This window comes from Ochlerotatus camptorhynchus, unplaced genomic scaffold (genome assembly GCF_037179485.1).
Source record: "Ochlerotatus camptorhynchus isolate MF236.1 unplaced genomic scaffold, CSIRO-AGI_Acam_v1.1 ptg000038l, whole genome shotgun sequence".
Lineage (NCBI taxonomy): Eukaryota > Metazoa > Arthropoda > Insecta > Diptera > Culicidae > Ochlerotatus > Ochlerotatus camptorhynchus.
Genome location: NW_027040529.1, coordinates 2537680 through 2557695, shown reverse-complemented (window position 1 = coordinate 2557695; position 20016 = coordinate 2537680). Strand labels below are relative to the sequence as shown.

The 20016-nt window shown below is 37.7% G+C and overlaps 2 protein-coding genes across 2 annotated transcripts in view; one reads left to right on the top strand and one right to left on the bottom strand.

The window, feature by feature from the left end:
• The window catches only part of FucTB (alpha-(1,3)-fucosyltransferase 10), a 435464-nt gene that overhangs the window by 60835 nt on the left and 354613 nt on the right, over positions 1-20016 (bottom strand). The gene's annotated exons all lie outside the window — the stretch shown is intronic.
• Kr-h2 (Krueppel homolog 2) overlaps positions 8049-20016 on the top strand; it is a 37262-nt gene continuing 25294 nt past the window's right edge. Inside the window, exons 1-2 of the mRNA XM_065234851.1 lie at positions 8049-8192; positions 15252-15464. Of these exons, the coding sequence (XP_065090923.1) occupies positions 15316-15464 (149 nt within the window). The 5' untranslated portion in view covers positions 8049-8192; positions 15252-15315. The remainder of the gene's footprint in view (positions 8193-15251; positions 15465-20016) is intronic.

Here is a 20016-nt window from a genome sequence, read left to right as displayed (position 1 = left end):
CGCTCGTTAGCAGAAATTTTAAAAACGACCGCTTCATCTTCCCAAACCACCCCAAAAAGCAACAACACATTCCACCTCCTGCCAGATGATGATCAGGGCTCTGACTCAGAGGTGGGTGAGAGTAGTCCTTTTGTCTTTAATGGCAACACGAGGAAGCGGTCCAAAATAAACGTCACCCAAAAACCTCGTAAGGCCTCTCGTATGGACTACCAACCTACCTTGACAAATTTAAGAGGTAGCGGAAATGTACCGAAACCCCCACCACCGAGATTTAAATCTTGTAATTTTAACAAGGACTTTCCGCCACTTCCGGGATCATCTAAAACCCCAGATATCCCAGTTTTTCAGCCAGAAAAACAGCTGAATAATCAGCAAGAACATGATGCCATGTTCACGTTTTCTGAAATTGTGGAGAGCATCTTCAATATATTCAACGTCTCTGACTCAACTCGGAACATTATTAATTTAGTGCTTCCATTCGTGAAAACTCTTTTGAAGCAACTAGCTTCTAGGTGGTCCTTCCTTGCATCGATCATATCCTTTGATGGATAATTTTCCGAATGAGGTCGGGGATATGATCTCTGTTCTTCAGTGGAACTGTAGAAGTCTTATACCGAAACTTGACACATTCAAATTTTTAGTTCACAACTCACTTTGTGATGCATTTGCTCTTTGTGAAACATGGCTTTCTTCAGACACCGATCTCCCTTTCCACGATTTTAACATTATTCGCCTTGATCGAGCAGATTCGTATGGAGGGGTGCTTCTCGGGATTCATAAGCTCCATTCCTTTCATAGAATCGATCTGCCTTCCGTGACAGGCATTAAAGTTGTCGCATGTCAGGTAAATATTCGAGGTAAAAGCCTCAGTATTGCCTCAGTATATCTTCCTCCAAGAACTGCGATTTCTCGCCAAGGTCTCTCAGATATCTGCTCAGCTTTATCTGAGCCTCGGTTGATATTAGGAGATTTTAACTCCCACGGTACAGGCTGGGGGGAACTGTACGTTGACAACCGCTCAACCCTGATATACGACCTTTGCGATAACTTCAATATGACAATTCTAAACACTGGGGAAGTAACACGAGTGGCCAAACCTCCAGCAAGAGAAAGTAGATTAGACCTCTCCCTCAGTTCGAGTTCACTATCGTTGGATTGCTCGTGGAAAGTAATTCAAGATCCCTACGGTAGTGACCACTTGCCAATCAAAATTTCTATTACCAATGGTTCATCTTCCACTCGCTCGGTTGACATCGCGTACGACCTCACGAAAAACATCGACTGGCAAAAATTTGCGTCCGCGGTTCTCGGTGGTACTGATTCGGTTGACATACTCCCTCCGCTGGATGAGTACTCCTTTTTATCGCGACTTATCGTTGACTGCGCTCTTCAAGCACAGACGAAACGCGTTCCGGGTGTTTTCGTTCGCAAACGACCTCTCACTCCGTGGTGGGATAAGGATTGCACTGACGCGAACAGCGAGAAGTCCGCCGCGTTTAAACGCTTCCGCAAACACGGTAAGGTCGAAGATTTCGAGCGGTACACCGACCTCGAGAAAACTTTTAAGAGCTTGATTAAAGCCAAAAAACGCGGTTACTGGCGTCGGTTCGTCGATGGTTTGTCGAGAGAGACTTCGATGAGAACACTCTGGAATGTCGGCAGGAGAATGCGCAACGCGTCATCACCGGTCAACGAAGACAAGGAGTACTCAGACAGTTGGATATTCAGCTTCGCGCAGAAAGTTTGCCCGGATTCGGTGTCGGTTCAAACCAACGTTCGTGATAGTCCGTCGGTTAGTAACGAAATAGATTCTCCGTTTTCGATGGTGGAATTCTCACTTGCTCTCCTCTCATGTAACAACTCAGCTCCAGGAATGGATAGAATCAAGTTCAACTTGCTCAAAAATCTCCCAGACGTCGCGAAGAGACGCTTGTTGAACTTATTCAATCAATTTCTGGAGCACAACATTGTTCCGGATGATTGGAGGCAAGTAAGAGTTATCGCCATTCGAAAACCCGGTAAACCCGCGTCGGATTATAACTCGTACCGTCCCATCGCGATGCTGTCCTGTATACGGAAATTGTTGGAGAAAATGATTCTTTTTCGTCTAGACAAATGGGTCGAGTCGAATGGTTTACTTTCAGATATGCAATTTGGATTTCGAAGAGGCAAAGGGACGAGCGACTGTCTTGCGTTGCTTTCAACTGAAATTCAACTGGCCTATGCGCAAAAACAGCAAATGGGTTCAGTTTTCTTGGATATTAAGGGGGCTTTTGATTCTGTTTGTATCGATGTCCTTTCGGATAAACTCCACGATAGTGGGCTTTCACCAATTATGAACAACTATTTGAGCAACTTGTTGTCTGAGAAATATATGAGCTTTTCTCATGGAAACTCGACAACTTCACGAATTAGTTACATGGGTCTCCCCCAGGGCTCATGTTTAAGCCCCCTTCTTTATAATTTTTACGTTAAAGACATTGATGGTTGTCTTGATGAAAATTGCTCGCTAAGGCAGCTTGCAGATGACGGCGTTGTGTCCGTTATAGGGCCAAGTGCACCGGACCTGCAAGGACCATTGCAAGATACCTTAGACAATTTGTCTACTTGGGCTATGAAGCTGGGTATCGAATTCTCTCCGGAGAAAACTGAGTTGGTTGTTTTTTCTAGGAAGCATCATCCTGCACAGTTACAGCTTCAACTAAAGGGTAGAACAATCACTCAAAGTATATCTTTCAAGTATTTAGGTGTCTGGTTCGATTCCAAATGCACATGGGGAAAACATATTGCGTATCTAAAACAAAAATGCCAACAAAGAATCAATTTTCTTCGTACAATTACCGGAACTTGGTGGGGAGCACACCCGGAAGATCTTATCAGGTTGTATCGAACAACCATCTTGTCGGTTCTAGAGTACGGTAGCTTCTGCTTTCAATCCGCGGCGAAAACACATATCTTGAAGCTGCAACGAGTTCAATACCGTTGCCTCCGAATCGCGCTTGGCTGTATGCACTCGACGCATACGATGAGCCTCGAAGTACTCGCGGGTGTTCTCCCACTGACAGATCGTTTCGCTGAGCTGTCTTTCCGGTTCCTCATCCGTTGTGAAGTATTGAATCCTTTGGTAATAGAACACTTTGAGAAGCTGCTCGACCAAAATCCTCAAACAAGATTCATGAGTTTGTACTATGAGTACATGACGCTGGAGGTTGGTCCTTCTTCATTAATCTCCAATCGTGATTGCTTCCAAGCCTTCTATAGTTCCTCTGTAAATTTTGATCTGACCATGATGCAAGAAATCCATGGAATACCAGATCACCATCGGTCGATGGTTGTTCCCTCAATTTTTGCAATCAAGTACCACCATGTAAGTAACGATAAAAGATTTTTCACAGATGGGTCAACCATAAATGCTTCCACTGGATTTGGTGTATTTAATCAATTTCATAGCGCCTCCTATAAACTGCAGAAACCATGCTCCGTATACGTTGCGGAACTCGCAGCTATATTTTACGCAGTAGAGCGAATTGCCTCACTACCTTCTGACCATTATTTCATTTTTACGGATAGTCTTAGCTCATTGGAGGCTATTCGTTCAATGAGGCCGATGAAGCACTCCTCGTATTTCCTGCCTGAAATACGATCTAAACTGAGTGCTTTATCTAACTGCTCCTATACTATCACCTTAGCTTGGGTCCCATCTCATTGCTCAATTCCGGGTAATGAGAAAGCGGACTCATTGGCTAAGGTGGGCGCTATGGAAGGCGATATTTTTGAGCGACAAATCGCCTTCAACGAATTTTTCTCCATTGCTCGCCAGCAAGTCCTCATCAGTTGGCAACAAAAATGGAATGATGGTGAATTGGGAAGATGGTTACATTCTATTCTCCCACAGGTGTCGAACAAACCATGGTTCAAAGGGTTGGACATGAGCCGCGACTTTATACGCGTTATTTCAAGGCTTATGTCCAATCACTGCTCGTTAGACTCGCACTTCTATCGAATTGGGCTCTCAGGCAGCAATTTATGTGCGTGTGGCAGTGGTTATCACGATATCGAGCATGTTGTTTGGTCGTGTACCTTACACCGTGTTGCCAGATCTGAGTTATCCACATCCCTCAGGGCCCGAGGAAAACAACCCGCGATACCCGTTAGAGATGTCTTGGCGAGCCGAGACCTTGACTATTTGAATTTAATTTATGTGTTTTTAAAACGGATAGATTTGAGGATTTAGAAGTTAGTGTCATCTTGTGTTCTCCCAAGTTGTTAGCTACCCATCGGTGTACCCCCATGTTTGTCTTTTTCATCAGAGTGTCGCCTAGTTCGAGATCAAGAGCACATTGCTCTCCAAACCTTGTGTTCACAATCCCTACCCTGCCATCCATTTGTTACAATTTGTTACCCCTAACCTCGAGATAGCCGCGAGTAATCGGCCCCCGCTTTACTAACGTTAGTTTTAAGTAATTTTGTTATCTAAACAATGAATATCGGCTCCGCAAAGCTACAGCAAATGAGCCTGGAAAAATAAACGAATTATTAAAAAAAAAAAAAAATAAAAAACAATCACAACAAAATCTATTGACAATGTAAATCATACAAACAAATTAAAAATATTATTATTACAATAGATCTACAATACGTCCTATGTAGTATGAATTTTCCGAGGTGTGCAGGGGGAACGACACTCATTTGGATGTATTTTTTCAGTCTAGTAATTACTTGGGATTTTCGGGGAAAAACATAATTGATGGGATTTTTTTGAGTGTGTCGTGTTGACGAAAATAGAGCAGGGATAGAAAAAATAGATGGGAATAGATCAGGCAATTGATGTGATGTGAGGGATGTTAAAAAATTTCAGAGGGATACGAGTCTGAACGCGAAGAGGATAGGTGTAAAAAGAAGAAAAATTTGCTGCAATGAAGCGTCCATGAATTACGTAACGCTTATAGGGGGAGAGGGGGTCACCTATATCGTTACGAATAATACATAGGGGAGGAGCTTTGCGTTGCGTAAAAAGAGAACATTTTGTTTTTTTTTCGTTTCTTGATGTAAAGTTTGAAAATACAGGTCTTTTTTGACGCTTTTGGCAACGATAACGAAGGCTATCATCACTAAATCTTGCTTTACAAAATGGATCTGTTTTAATTTTATAAATTGAGATTTTTGCTATCTTGAACTTTTGAAAAGGAGGTACACGATGGTACGCTGATCTTTTGTTTTTGTTTTGAATATTAATAATATAATTAATTACCTAAAAATAAAAAAATACAAAACGAAATCATACATTAATTAAATGAAAAGGCGGGGGAGGGGGGTTTATTTAGCGTTGCGTAATAAATAGAGGGGGGTCATTTTCAGTGTACCGTTTTGTTCCAAAGGGGGGGGGGGTCAAACATATTGATTTTTAGCGAAACGGAATTAATGGACACCGCTCGGGACACCGCCCAACTATAATAATCAAAGCTCACAGCTCAAGTGCAGAAAATGGTTCCGCACCGAAAAGGTCGAAACTGCACAGTAGGATGAACGGGTGATGGCGATGGATTACAAGGTTCCAGTTAATATTCCCAGCTGTATTTGGACGGGAATTTGATCCGCAATATTCTCGCACAGAAATACATCACCCGGTGGGTGTCTTACTTCACTATTAGCTCTTTCTTATCCGAACCCTTGACCAGCAGCAGAGACGAGTAAAACTTGGGCCGAGTGGAAAAAACGACCTGAATTCCTTTTCCACCTGCTTGTCGTAGGGGGTTTCATTGGTAGAATCAGCAGTTCGAACGAAATAAACAGTTGCTTCGCGCCTGTTCGGTAACTTCCATGATACAACACACAGAGACCCGGGCTCTTATCCGTCGAATTCGATCGGTTTGAGTCCGGGAAATGGATGTGCGTTGCCGTCTCCTCCGTGATGCACTTGATGTTTTTTGCCCCCGAGACCGATTATAGACGAATGGTCCGTCATCTTTTTTCTAGTTTTCGCACCGATTTTTTACCGGCATGGTCAGCTGACATACGTGGTGTTTGTTGTGGAGAGTGTTGTAAACTGACAGTGAGTATGGCAGAGTGCTTCGCGGTCGACCTGAAAACTTCGAGAAACTGCACGGCTTGCTTGACAATTTGTGTGCATGCAGAAGGGATAAGTTGGGAATAGAAAGAATAGATAGGATGGATTGACATTTTTTTTTCCTTTGGTTTGTTTTTTCCGTCGATCTTGTTTTCCGTGCTGAGCACCAATGCTACCGACGTGCCAGGAAGGCAGCTCCCACACCTGGACCCTACCTATCGACCCATCAACTCATGAACCGGGGACCAACGGCTTTACTTCCCATCCGAAGGAAGGCGTGATCAGAGATGTTATGCCTCAGAACATCCCGGCGGCGCCGTCTGGGATTGAACCCAGGCCTGCTGGGGTGAGAGGTAATCACGCTTACCACTACACCACCGGCGCCGTTCAAGGATTGACATTTTGTGCACGTTGAAAATTATATGAGAGGTTTGGGTAAAAATGGGATAATCCTGAAGTGTCGTTCCCCCTGGAGGTGTGGGGTTTACGTAAACAGTGTTTACAAACTTCAAAGGCTTATGTATATACCACTATATGCTATGAGCGCTATGAGAGCTATGGGATCAACCGCTTTTAAGGCTGTCGGTTTTATTAATGGGATTAGTTTAGGCTAGGTTTAGGCTTTAGGCTGGCACACACTTAGAAGTTTTCGCCGAATTCAGTAATTTTTACCAAAATCTGAACAGCTGAACTGTTCGGTAAAATTTATGCAATTTAATTCAATACGCTTTTCAGTTACTTTGAAACTAAATCTACACTAAAATGGCAAGATTTGATCGTTTAAACAAGGTTGAACATGTTTTGAAATTATTTTTGTAATTCACTGGACTTTAAAATGAAGGTTAAAGTATTACCGAACGTTCAGCTGTTCTGATTTCGGTCAAATTTACCGAAAACGAAAACAAAATCTTAGTGTGCAGCGAGGTGTGCAGGCAGGTTAATTTACATGGGATTTCTTGTGGAGAAGCCAACAAGTAACATTAAAGAACCAACGGTTACACGCTTCGATCTGTATACTATCACACTTATAAAATAATACCTAACTCGGTTTAATTTGCTACCGAACCTCTTTGGTTACCTTTGGTGTCTCTGGCTTGCAAATGCATTTTAAAAACCATTTTAATAAGAACACTGATAAAATTTCAAATATTGTTTTTATGTGTCCCACACATGAATTGTTGCAATGTGAACAACAAATGATATCTATGTATCGGACATATACTTAATATGTGTACACAAAAAGCCATGTGTAACCACATTTGACTCATAAATTTGTGTGCTTCTGGGTGGATTCTGTATATGTGTGGTCGAGGGCTCAGCCGAGGGGGTAAATACGTACACGCTGAAACTAAAATACCCTAATAAAAATACTCAAAAATACCTCGAAAATACTTTGTACATGAAAAATACATTTTATAATGAATTTAATACACCTCAATACAAAAATACAGTAAACTTAAAAATACATAAATATGAAAAAAATACAAAATACACATCTTCAAGTCGGGTAGATGAATCGAAAATACACAAGTTGACAGCCCCTCGTGTGTGGTCACATCACAGAGAACAGACATCCAAGTCAAATTCCTAAAGTGTGTAAGAAATTTAACTGCTATTTCGAATAGATATTTGAAACTAGCAATATTGTGGTGGCGCTAGTGTTGATTTTCGTTTTGTGTAGAACAACCCTAATAAAACAGATACCATAAACGAACGATAACCCAAATGATTGAACTATTCCACAAATGGTTTGGATGATACCCAGAACACGTCGTTAAGCAAATTAACCATAACATTTTTATTAGGGAAATCCAGCAAAAAATAGGTACCGAACAAGATTTAAGAAATTTGGTGTGTATAGGCCTTGCTGGGTTAAAATATTTATGTCGCTCCCCCAAACACCTGGCACCCTTGCACATTATTCCCTTTCTGCGATGTTATTTGCGTTCTGTCAAATGATTGTCAATGTCAAAATTTTCACTTTCCTTTTTCTACTGCGTGATGTTGGAAGTGGCAAAAAACTAGTGCTTGCTCCGTTACCCTTTTTCGCACTTAACTAGTTAGTAGTACGCAAGTGATCAGCCAATAAGTATTTTACTAGCAGGAGTAGCGAGCGGATTGTAAAGTGAGTAGTGCTCGATCTGACGTGTATAGTTTGTTGGAAGCTAGCCGTATAGTGTCGTGAATGCGTAGTAGTTTTCATGTCGCTTTCACTCGGTTCGTATCCGGATCAACGGTAACGATCTTGTTGAATTTCTAAAAAAAAAAAATCATTTTGGTTACAACCAAGCCTGCGTTTTTAATATGCTCAAATCGATTAATTATTAAAGTTTTGCTGCCAATTCTGGAACGAGATTTAGTGTATGTGACATAGAAAAAAATCTGAACATTCGAGATAAGTTAGTGACGGAGAAGACGTGCTTATCGCACCGAAGTGATGCGCCCGAAATCGATTCTAGAAAGATGGAGCAAACCCCAAGAAAATCAACGTACACGACTGGTGTCGTCATCGTCATTACTCTTTAATATCACCTCAGACGTATATCAATTTCATGACATTTAATTAGTGGATGGCAACAACGGAAACCTTTTATTTAATATTTCATACAATAACACTTGCAATTGACTTTCGAATAGGTGTATGTATTGCTGACTGCCTAGTCCACAGATTTGGATGATGACGGGAACTTTTCTGCGAGCCTTACATAGATCCCGTGCTACAAAAAAAAAAATACGGAACGGAAAACGGGACCTTTGTGTGGTCTATTAATAGCGGAACCGTTCTCTGGCACTTCGATCGGTTAGCCCAAAAAATATGTGTTTCAAATTTTAATGTCTTATTATAGTAATTTGATCACTGAATTTTAGTAATAATAGTTGAACTTCTTCAGAGTCCGATGATATTGAAGTATTTCTAGTTTTACTACATTATCGTTGAGATATCAGTTAATATTATGTGGAGTTATCGTTATTCTGAAATAGGTTGAGCTCTTTAAAGATATGCATGTATATCAGCTGATAAGACTGATAAGTTCGAACCACGAACCACCTCTCCATAAGTGACTATCCATTTACAGAAGATTGGCCGAGTAAAATAACAAACATCAGAGAATAAAACGTGTAGAATAGTTGAACTTGTCAGACTAAAATATTGTTTATCTGGTATTTTAATATTTTCATCTAGATTTTTTAAACTATTCAGGTATTAATGTTTTATTGAATGCTTGCATCCACTCACTTGAAAACACTATAGTCGCCTTTCTAGACTACTTATACTAATACTCACTTTCTGATTGTCCATAGTTCCATGTTATAGTTTCCATCGAGGGGTAATACTCCAGTTTAAGGCGGACACTAAGCTGAACAAGTCTTTCGGGCAGTGCAGGAGCACAGTAAAAGACAAGTCTACTGGTTAGAACAAGGGTGATTTATTGATCCAATTAATGTGACTTAAATACTAACCCTCAATGTTTCGCTAAGTAATAAGTATAAAAATGCATTTCTGCTAAATCTGCAAAGTATCAGGCGTCGAACCCAAAGAATAATTCAATGAAAAAAGATGTAGAAATTTGATCACTTACGGCACTAACATCTTGAGTTTTGAACAACATCGGTATTGAGAAATAATTGTTTTTGAACTTTATGTAGTGGATTGACGAATGAGATTGGGGAAAAGTGCCTCTGTGATATTTTGGACCTGAATTTATGAACTACCATTTTGCCCTCCCCATGCACATGGAGGCTGGCGGTACTGAAGCAAAGGGTTATGTTTAGTCTTTTATATTTGCAACTATGATGATTTCCCATAGTGACACATATCACCTTCATAATGCATCAGTATGTCTCAAACGATTAATTCTTGGTTGTTAATAGTACTTGATGAAATCGGCTGCTTCATGCAGGCTGAGCAATTCTGATTATGATATTTTGTTCTGTATATAGAGGAACTGGGAGGGCTTATTAGAAACTTCTCACCAATAAAGTAATGATCTTCTAGTAAATTTGACATATCATTTTATTAAAATTTTATTTTATCTTAGCATATTATTTTTATTACAGTCAATTAGCATTAGCATACGATACAAGAGATTTTATATAATTGCTCGTTTTTGCGTAAAATAATCAATATGTATTTTACTTGTAATTTCTTTTGAAATGTTTTAGCGTTTTGTTTTTTTTTGTGATATGATAGATTTCCCAGTTTGATTAGAAGTTAAGAAGCTAACGCATGTCCACAGGCCTAATAGAAAGATATGTAGAAAAAGTGTATCATGAAGAAAGGTTGCGTTCAGGGTTCCTTCCACTCACTTGCTATTGGAGGCGGATTCTGAATTCTGACTGACACTGGTTCTCATAAAATTTCAAGAAGGTCATGCATAAGAAGCTATTGCAAAACATGGTCCTCTGTACGTTTACTTCCCAACTTTTACTATTACTACTGTTACTCTGACTATCCGCTACTTGAAACACTATTCCTCCTTATCCGGCATCGTAAGCAGGATTCACTTAATCCCTGTGATTATTATTCTGTGGTGCCAAATATTTACCTCTACCCTTGTGTTGTATGGACAGTGATGTTTCACTGGAGACCTGGCCCTATGACCCCCTTCTGTGCTTGAAAATGGAAATGAATTTATGAACTACAATTTTACATTAGCTATTTTTAACTTTCCTTTGTTAATTTTTCGAAGTTAGTATGTACCTACTAGGTATCTGATTTAAATTCATATTCAAATTGGTTTCAAAAAGTACATAACCTTCTAGGTTTACTAATATATAATCCATTTACAGGAAATTTGATCTGGATTTGCGAGAAAACTTCAAAGTTGCTATGGGAAAATTTATGGAAAACGGAAAGATTCTAATGATTCTATTCATTTGGTTGTTAAACATTCATACATTGTTCAATATTGTCAATGAATGTAGAAATTTTGTGCCGTAGACCACAAATCGATTAATATTCTTTGCAACAAGTTATTTTTATTAGGAAAAAACAACAGGTCTTATGTACAGTTGTTACGCTTCTATCAACTTTGTTACATACGACGATTGACACCCTCATAGAAGTTAGGTGTCGTATGTAACATTGAGCTATGTTTTGGCCAGTTAGCACATACGACGGATAGTTTTTTGATGAGAAAATGAAACAGAAATGAGGTAGCGGGCCCAAATTTTGCCTTTAGGAAGAGTAAGCAGAGTAGAGTCTGGTAGCATTAAAATGTCAATTTGTTTACGTTTTTACATACGACCTAATCAAAAAGGACTCCAGAAGTGTTAGTTTGTTTACTAAAATGAACTATGACGATTGTATATGGCAAGTTTAGCCTTTATCAATCCTCCTAGTGTTTATTCGAGAACTTGCGTAGGAAATCAATTTGGCATGGCATTTGTGACCAGCATACATGTTCCGGTCGTATGAAGAGGTCAAAATCTGTCCAAATCTGACTGTATTTTTTTTTGGCACTGTTTGGTAAAATAGTCAACTTTTCATGAGCATTCTCGGCAAATAACTCATCGACACTAGTGGACCGCGAGTACTTGACTACCTATACATCCATCCATCCGGGTCTGAGACAAAGTTGTAAGAAACTGGATCGTCTAAAAAAATGCAACGAACATTTATTTTTGTTCGTTAAGTTTTTTTAAACAACTCAAATTATTTGTGAAAACAATGTTCTAAAAGTTGATCTTCTACGATTTTTTATAAATTTAAAGCGTCTATTGTGTCCAATATCAGAATCAGCATTTTTGATTAGCTTCTAAATAAAAATAAGTTCAAAAATCTTAAAAATATACTTTTATGTTATTGACGTTTTTTTTTTAATTTTCTACAATAGTTATGATATTTTTCAGTATGCCCTGTTCACGTGGTAGTTCCTATCATGTCAGAAGCTTGAGTGAATATAAAAAAAATTATATGGTATGTCCCTGAGTCCATTTTCCCTTACAGCATGTAATCAAAAGGGGATCAAGTCTCTCCCAATTTTTCAAAATGCATTTTTTTATATCTTTTAGAAAAAACATACTTTTGAAAATTTAGGGTAAGGTGGCGCAGCAAGATGGGTCATCTACTTGATTTATTTATTTTTTATTGTCAGCATCAACAGGCTCAATATAGCCCAAATTGGGGTTGCGTTGAACCTGTTGATTTTGACAAACAAATAAATTAATAAATGTACTAACTAACCAGTGCTGGCATAATCATTAGCAAAATTTCGCGGGCATTCAATATCACGCGTAATATTCGTGCATGCATGTTTTCTCCTTCATCCATCGGTGACGACATTTGGTTAACTCTCAAGGCCCACGCACATTATATCCGGATCGGACGCATTGCGGCAAAGTGGTAGCTAAATCTATTTTCTAACTGTCAAATTTACGTCAACGCAACGCAAACGGATCTAATGTGGGTGGCCCTTTAGCGCAACGAATTACAACAAACACGATAATCAGACGCCACACGCTAAGATCAGATATGCCATATATAGAATAAGTTTACCCAAATTGAGCATGAAGCGGGCGAACCCAGAATGAGGGCAAAATGTATAACCCAAGTAAGTTAAATGAAAGTTGAATAAAATTAACTCATATAAGGATCAAATTTACCAATATTTTGGTCAAAAACCCACTATTATTCTGGTTTGTTTGGTTTACAGCCAATCGCTGTGTTAGGCTGGGTGATCTCTTAGCGCAATCTGGGTAAACTGCCCAAGTAACCATCAAGCCCACCAATGCAAAAAGTGCAATTAAACGCTTATATAAGGCTAATATAACCGTATACACTGGAGTCGCTTTTTACGCGGTTTTTTTTACACGGTTTTTTTTACGCGGTTTTTTTTTTACGCGGATTTCGGAATTTACGCGGTTTTTTTTTACGCGGATTTTGGTTTTTTTTTACGCGGATTTTGATTTTTTTTTACGCGGATTTCAGAATTGACGCGGTATATCGCTTTTTACTCGGTTTTTTCTTACACGGTCTTTTTTACGCGGTTTTTTTTTACGCGGATTTCGGAATTTACGCGGTTTTTTTTTACGCGGATTCCGGAATTTACGCGGTTTTTTTTACGCGGTTTTTTTTACGCGGGACGTATCACCCGCGTAAAAAGCGACTCCAGTGTATTTCAAAAGAGCCCTTCTTCTTCTTCTTCTTCTTAGCGTTTCAAGTTTATTGCTTGTCGCAAATTAGCTTATTGCGTGCTCTCAACTTAGTGTTCTAGATGCACTTTCACAGTTATTAATTGAGTTCACCCGTGTACAGGTCTATACTGTCATGGATTGCGTTGTGTCAACATCGTTATTTGTAGCAAAAATACACATGAGTTTACAACTTCGCTCAAAAAGATTCCTTAGATCGTGTATCTATAAAACCTCCATAAAATAGGCACAAACGTCGTAAGGATCTAGTGCTTATACTTAAGCTCATGAGCTGAGGAAAATAAACTTAAGATATCCATAATTAGGTACTGCAGCGTGACGTCACAAATGAACTCAGTGTTCAAACAAATAGTTTAAAATTTCCGAAATTGTCGAGGAAATACACGGTTAAAGGATGTTGCTCATTGTTGGACATTGCAGAAGTATGTGGTTTACATCTCACTGCAGTTTTTTAAGTTAATTAATAAAAAAAAAATCTACCTAAGAAAAAAATGACTAAGACCATCTAAACAGTAGGATCCACTGAACTGTCATCCGATTGAGGTTAACCCCGAAGCAAGATGCAAAACCTTTTAGACGAGTACACGGATGAATTTGAGTTCACTCTCTCTAGAAAAAGTGACACAAGTTGCAGACAATGTTTACTAATCATGAACACTAAATCTCGATTACTTACGATTACTTACGAAAAAGTAATCGAGAAAATTTCATTTAATGTTCATTATTCATTATTTATGAAGATTTAGTGTTCATGAAAAGTAAACATTGCCCGCAGCTTGTGCCACATTTTCTCGAGTGAGCGAACTCAAATCTATCCGTGCACTCATCTATTTTGATTTCATGAGACACTTATGAATTCCACAAATACGGCTTATGAATGATTATCTTAGGCTGAAGGTACGAATCCAGTCTGCTCTATTTTATAATCCTTTTTTTAAGTTTAATAAGCTGACTTATTAGTTTCTTTGTGTTGACTTACGAATGATGTTTCATATGTCAAAGTTATGATTTAATTAAACCTTGTGGCGAAAAATCATACGTGGTTCTTATTCAGTTCTTAAGTTTATTTACCTCAGTGTACGTTAAGGTGATTTACGCCTGCAATTCAAATTTTGTAGCGATTTATAAATGAAAAAGTTCAATACAAAACCACTTCCAGCTATTCATGGTTTAGACTTTCTATCAAAAAAAATAATGTTGAATCTAATGGTATGTGTATAAAACAAGCGTAAATGATCAACAATTACCTGTAATGCATTAATTGTATGAAATCAGATCGAATCAGATTTAGTTATTCCATATCAGTTACTAAAGCCCTAACTTTTTCACATCAATAATGTGGTTTTTCACATCAATGACAGTGTTGTATCAAACGAAATAATTGAGTTTTTCAACGCCAGCTTTTAGCACACTCAATAAGTAAACAAACAAGATGGCGCCTTAAATCTTTACATTCTTGCTTATTTTATATGAAAACATATAAACATTAATAGGTTATTGATCTAAAGCCAGGAAAAATACTTAAAATTACTGTAGTGGGCGAAATTAGGCAATGTACAACATTGTAGTACTTCACGGTATAATGATGAAGCCTTCTACAAGATCTAGATGTACATTTACTACCAATTAAAACATAAAAAAATACATGTCTTCCAAAAAAGTTATACAAGAGCGAATAGCTCGTCTCTGTTACTCATCATGAACTTCCTAATACCTAATGTCGTTATAAAGTAATTAAAAGTAAGCTCATTTTCCAGTGTCCATTAGAACTAGTGATTTTAACTTTTTCGCTGCCATATGTTCCATGGATAGGTAACGGATTAGTACCCTCTGTTTCGCTCGCATCGAGTTTCGTCGCAACGACATGGGTAGCGTGTGATTGATGGACGACCATTCATCGGTTTGGGGTTTTATCCGTTCTTACTAGAATCGATTGTCGGACGGCACTTGCCGAAGTGTTACCGAATCAGGTGCAAACGAAGTGATAACAAGAAGCTGATTTTCCCTTTACCTACCTTGCATTCTACAGTTGGTTGGTGTAAAAGTGCTACCCACAAGATTTAGTACGAAGCCTAAAGTTAAAGTGATACAACATGAGTGATCAGCAGTCACGAGACCCGCAGCCGCGTGGAGTGCAGGCACTAAAACAACACGTCATTCTCAACAAGATCGACACGGCACTGTGGGCATCCCGAGTGCTAACCATCCTCTTCACTATCGGCTACGTCATTCCGATCTTTGGGTAAGTAGTACAAAATACAACATGTTAGTACACGTGTATCGAGTATCATTGGTTTCATGAGTCACTATCGTTGGATATGTACTGTTATCAGCTACGTGACGTCACTTTCACATACATACGCAGACTTATTTATTTATCGTCCTACTGCAGTTACATGATTAATATAGGCATGGTCGAAAACATGAAAACACATCGCTTGTGTTCGGTCAGATATAAAAATTCAACTCACTCAGGTGAAGAAAAAAGTTGCACCGTAAAAGGCAAACAGAAAACCACATTGCCGCCAGTTCTCCGGTTGTGTATTTTGAATCGCTTTCTTACCTCCCAGAGATAGAAGGTATCTGCGGTGGCGGCGGCACGACACGAGAGTCATAATCGCGGCGTTGAAAAAAAAGTAATTGGTTTACGTAATAGAAATATATGACGCTTCAAGTGGATATAGGTACCTCTGTATGTACCAGTTTACATAGCAATATCTCCAGCGAATAGAAACAGTGAAATTGTATTTACTGCCATACAGCTGATAATGCACACATTGACACGATGTACCTTGTCTAGTGTAAGTAACACAATACTAGTTGAATGCTTGTGATGGAAGTTTATATCTTAATAGTATACCTCGCAATTTCCGTATACCTACAGCTGTGTTCAATATAATAGCAGCGCCGCATGCCGATTTCCACACAAAATGGTCAACTTTGACAAGTTGTAACTTTGTTCTCTTAAGATCAATTCGCCACAGAACTTCAAATATGTTCAATTTTACGATTACAAAATACCAAATTTTTGAAAGTACCTGTTGTAAAATGAGACACTAGGTAAAATTGTTCAAGATAATAGCAGTTTTTGATTTGAGTTTTTATGTACTGCAAATATTTTAAACATTTTTAATTATTATGTACATTTGTTAATTGGGTGGGGATTGTTTGAATTTTGAGAAATGTAAAATTTAAAATGTCAAAATTGTGCTGAAATGCAAATTATTAGTACTGCTATTATTTTGAACATTTTACCTAGTGTCTCACTTTCCGGCAGGTGCTTCCAAAAATTTGGTATTTTGTAATCGTAAAATTGAACAAATATGTGGTTCTATGGCTCAATTGATCTTAAGAGTTACAACTTGTCAAAGTTGACCATTTTGTGTGGAAATCGGCATGCGCTGCTATTATATTGAACACATGTGTAAGTATAAAAATGTACCTGTCTACCCATCCCATGCCTAAAGCAAATTAATAACACAATTGATCTTATTGTCTATGCGATCACGGTCACGGTTAGATGCATTCACATGGCAAACTAATTTTAGATTTAATTTTCCAATCCTTTAGGATTCAGTTTTAATTGTTCATACATATAAGATTGTTCGCTATTTTGTCCAATGCAACAGCATAAATATTTTTTTTTTTTAAATAAATATTCATAGTTATTTTGGTGTTTTTTTTTTTTTCTATATTTGCGCTATTTAAACAACACGAATGGAATCATTAGTATCAACACAGACTATTTAAAGGAGAAGGCCAACGATGTGTGGGGATGTGTCCTAGTGTGTGTCTTCAATCTAACTCCCACTGTCCGGCAGTTGTCTCATGGAAGAAATCTGCTTACAACAATCATATTGGGGGTAATTGAAAGCAGTTTTAGTCAGGGACTTGGAAGGTGATACCTGTACTGCTGATTCAGAGACCCATTTCAGAATGTATGATTATTCACGCCCATTCCGTGGTTACTTTATCGATCGTGTAATAAACCGCCAGCGCCGTTATCAAGTGTGGATATTGGACACTTCCAGAGTTGAAATATTAACGGGTGTTCAATAAAAAATGAGAATTTTTTCAGTCATATTAGCTAGTAAAAAAAGGTTTCCACCGAATTCAGTTTTTTTTATTAGAACATTATGTTTATTCTTCAAAAACAAAAACGTCAATGAATATTGGAGAAGGGGCCCTGGTCAGTAGACTGATGCAAAATTTGAAATTTTCGCTCCACAGTGTTCAAACGGTTTCAAATCGGGTCCTGATTAGCCTCCGAAAGTTTAAACTCATTTGATAAGAAACTGACTTGGCACAAACCATTTGAAGTTTATATGGGAATTACTATGAAAAACCATAATTTAGGTTCATATCTATCTCAAAATTCACCAGTTCACTCTACTTTAGAAAATGATAGCTTAGCTTGTTGAAAATTTTCTCAGCTACAACTTTGTTAAAGGCCATTTTTCGATCAAATGTAAGGAACAAGAATTATTAATGATTCAAGTCACTGATGTCTTATGATTATGCTCAATCAACTGTTCAGCAGGCAACATTGGTGTTTATGGCGCGTAGAATAGAGGACAAAAATCATGGCTACTATGTCACACTGCAGAATATAGTGTTGCCCACAATACAGTTGACGGATTTCACGCCAACTCGTCTTCGGAGTTGGCAGCACCCTCTCAGAACCTTATGAAACTTTGTGGGTGTGGAGACTTAGCAATTTTAAGCAACTTTGAGTACTTATTTTTTTCAAAATTTATCTCGCCTAACATTTGATAAGGGTCAAAGTTTTTTGTCGATTTTTTTTTCAAATCGATATAGCTTAAAAATGACAAGCCCTACAAAATAGTGATGTATGGCGAACTTTTAGCAAATAATCTGAAATTTTATAAAAAAAATTAAATAAATTAAAAAATTGGTTTCTACACTCTAAAAAAATATATTTAAAAATTAAAAGTCATTTTCCCAAAAATGGTACCCCTCAGATTTGCTTGATATTTTTTCTCATGAAAGGCAATATAATTACCTAACTTTTCTTCATACATCGCAAAGTGGGCGCTTTTAAGGAAAAAAAGTTGTTCGAACAACAACTTTTTCATGTTAATTTTTTTTTAGCGTGTTTCACTCAAAGTCGAATAGTAATACGCGCACAACCTTATTAAAATCCGTTGAAACTTAATGAGCATAAAGATTTTGACCTTTTGATAATCTGGGCGTGCTTAAAACAAAAATCTAGCCTAACATTTGAAAGGGCCTAATACAGAGGATTTTCCTGCATTTCGAATGGTGTTTTAATAAATGAAAACTCTAGTGTTTTTGTTTAGTGCATAATTTATTTTCCTATAATTCTCCATACATAATTTGAGTTTTTCATTGATTATTAGTCTATCGGAAACAGAGTGAAATTTTTCGGAGTTTCCTTTGAATGTGAAAATCGCTTAGTAGAAATTATGTTTTGAGAAATAGGTACAAAACAATGAAATTTTTGTGTACCAGGTATAGTTTTTACATGACTGAACAGCTCCTTGAGTTCATCGGACATCTTTGTGTATTGATCATTTGATATGAAGCAGAAGTTCAATTTTGTTATGCTTGTATCTGTTTGTTTAACTGCCCAGTCATACAGTTCTTGTGGAGTTGTGATTGTGTTTCCATAATCTCGAGCAAGACTTGCTCTCTTTGCCATTCGTTTGAGAGTTCCTCCAATTGCGTCACATGGGCCTTTCCCATGAGACGTTGCGAAGAAGTGCCATTCTGCTTCCAATCCATACTTGGACTTGAAGTTGCACAAACTGGCAAAATTCTTTTTATTTTTGTAATGAGCCGCTGCTCCATCTGACATGAAAGTAATTTTTGTGAAACTAATAGATTGTTTAATGAAATCTAACAATTTTGATATAAATAATTGAACTGCTATTGTATCATGGGTCAATACTTCTGAAATAATAATAAAGCTTAAATTTTCCAACTTGTTTTCTTTTATGTAGTAAATTTCGAAAGGATGTATCGTAGCTTGATTATTGTTCCAATGATAATTGTGCTGAGTTTTGAATAATAAATGAATAATTTTCAGAAAAGTCGCAAATCACTAAAATTTCACCGTTTTGAAGAGAATTTTTTTATTACTTAGGTAAGATGATTGCTCTTTATGAATAAAATCATGGGTTATGAGCTTTTCAACTTTTTCCGTCAAATATTGAACAAACTCATCTGCAGGTTTAATAATAGTTTCCAAATTACAACGGTCGGTAGTCAACCACTGTTGAAATAAAACTTCTTCCATATCATCTGCTTCTAATACTGATGTAAGTTCCCTCACGATACTATCTGTGGAAATGCATTCTTCACATGTACGATAAAAACAATCTATGGTTCTAATAGGACTACTGCAAAGTATTTTGTCTGCAATTTCTTTATATGAATCAAATTTTACACTATTAATAATCAATTTAACATTTTCATGTATAGTACAGACACATACATTATGTGTACCTGTACTATCCAACAGTATGCAATGCTTTGGTCGGAGCTGAGTGAACGAAGTAAATCCGATTTTAACACTTTTGTATTTCTCTTCAAAAATCATAAAAGCCTCTTTAAGAGACATCATCAATAAACGTTTCTGAACATGCTCTTTATATCCATTTCGATATTCAGAAACATAATCCTTACTTCCTGGCATAGGCCTACTAATATCATCACTGTCAAAGAAATTTAAAACAATTTGTTTTTCAGTATCATTAAATCCATGACCACTTCTTGCTTTCTTACTACAAAGAATACCTTGTTCTCTGACT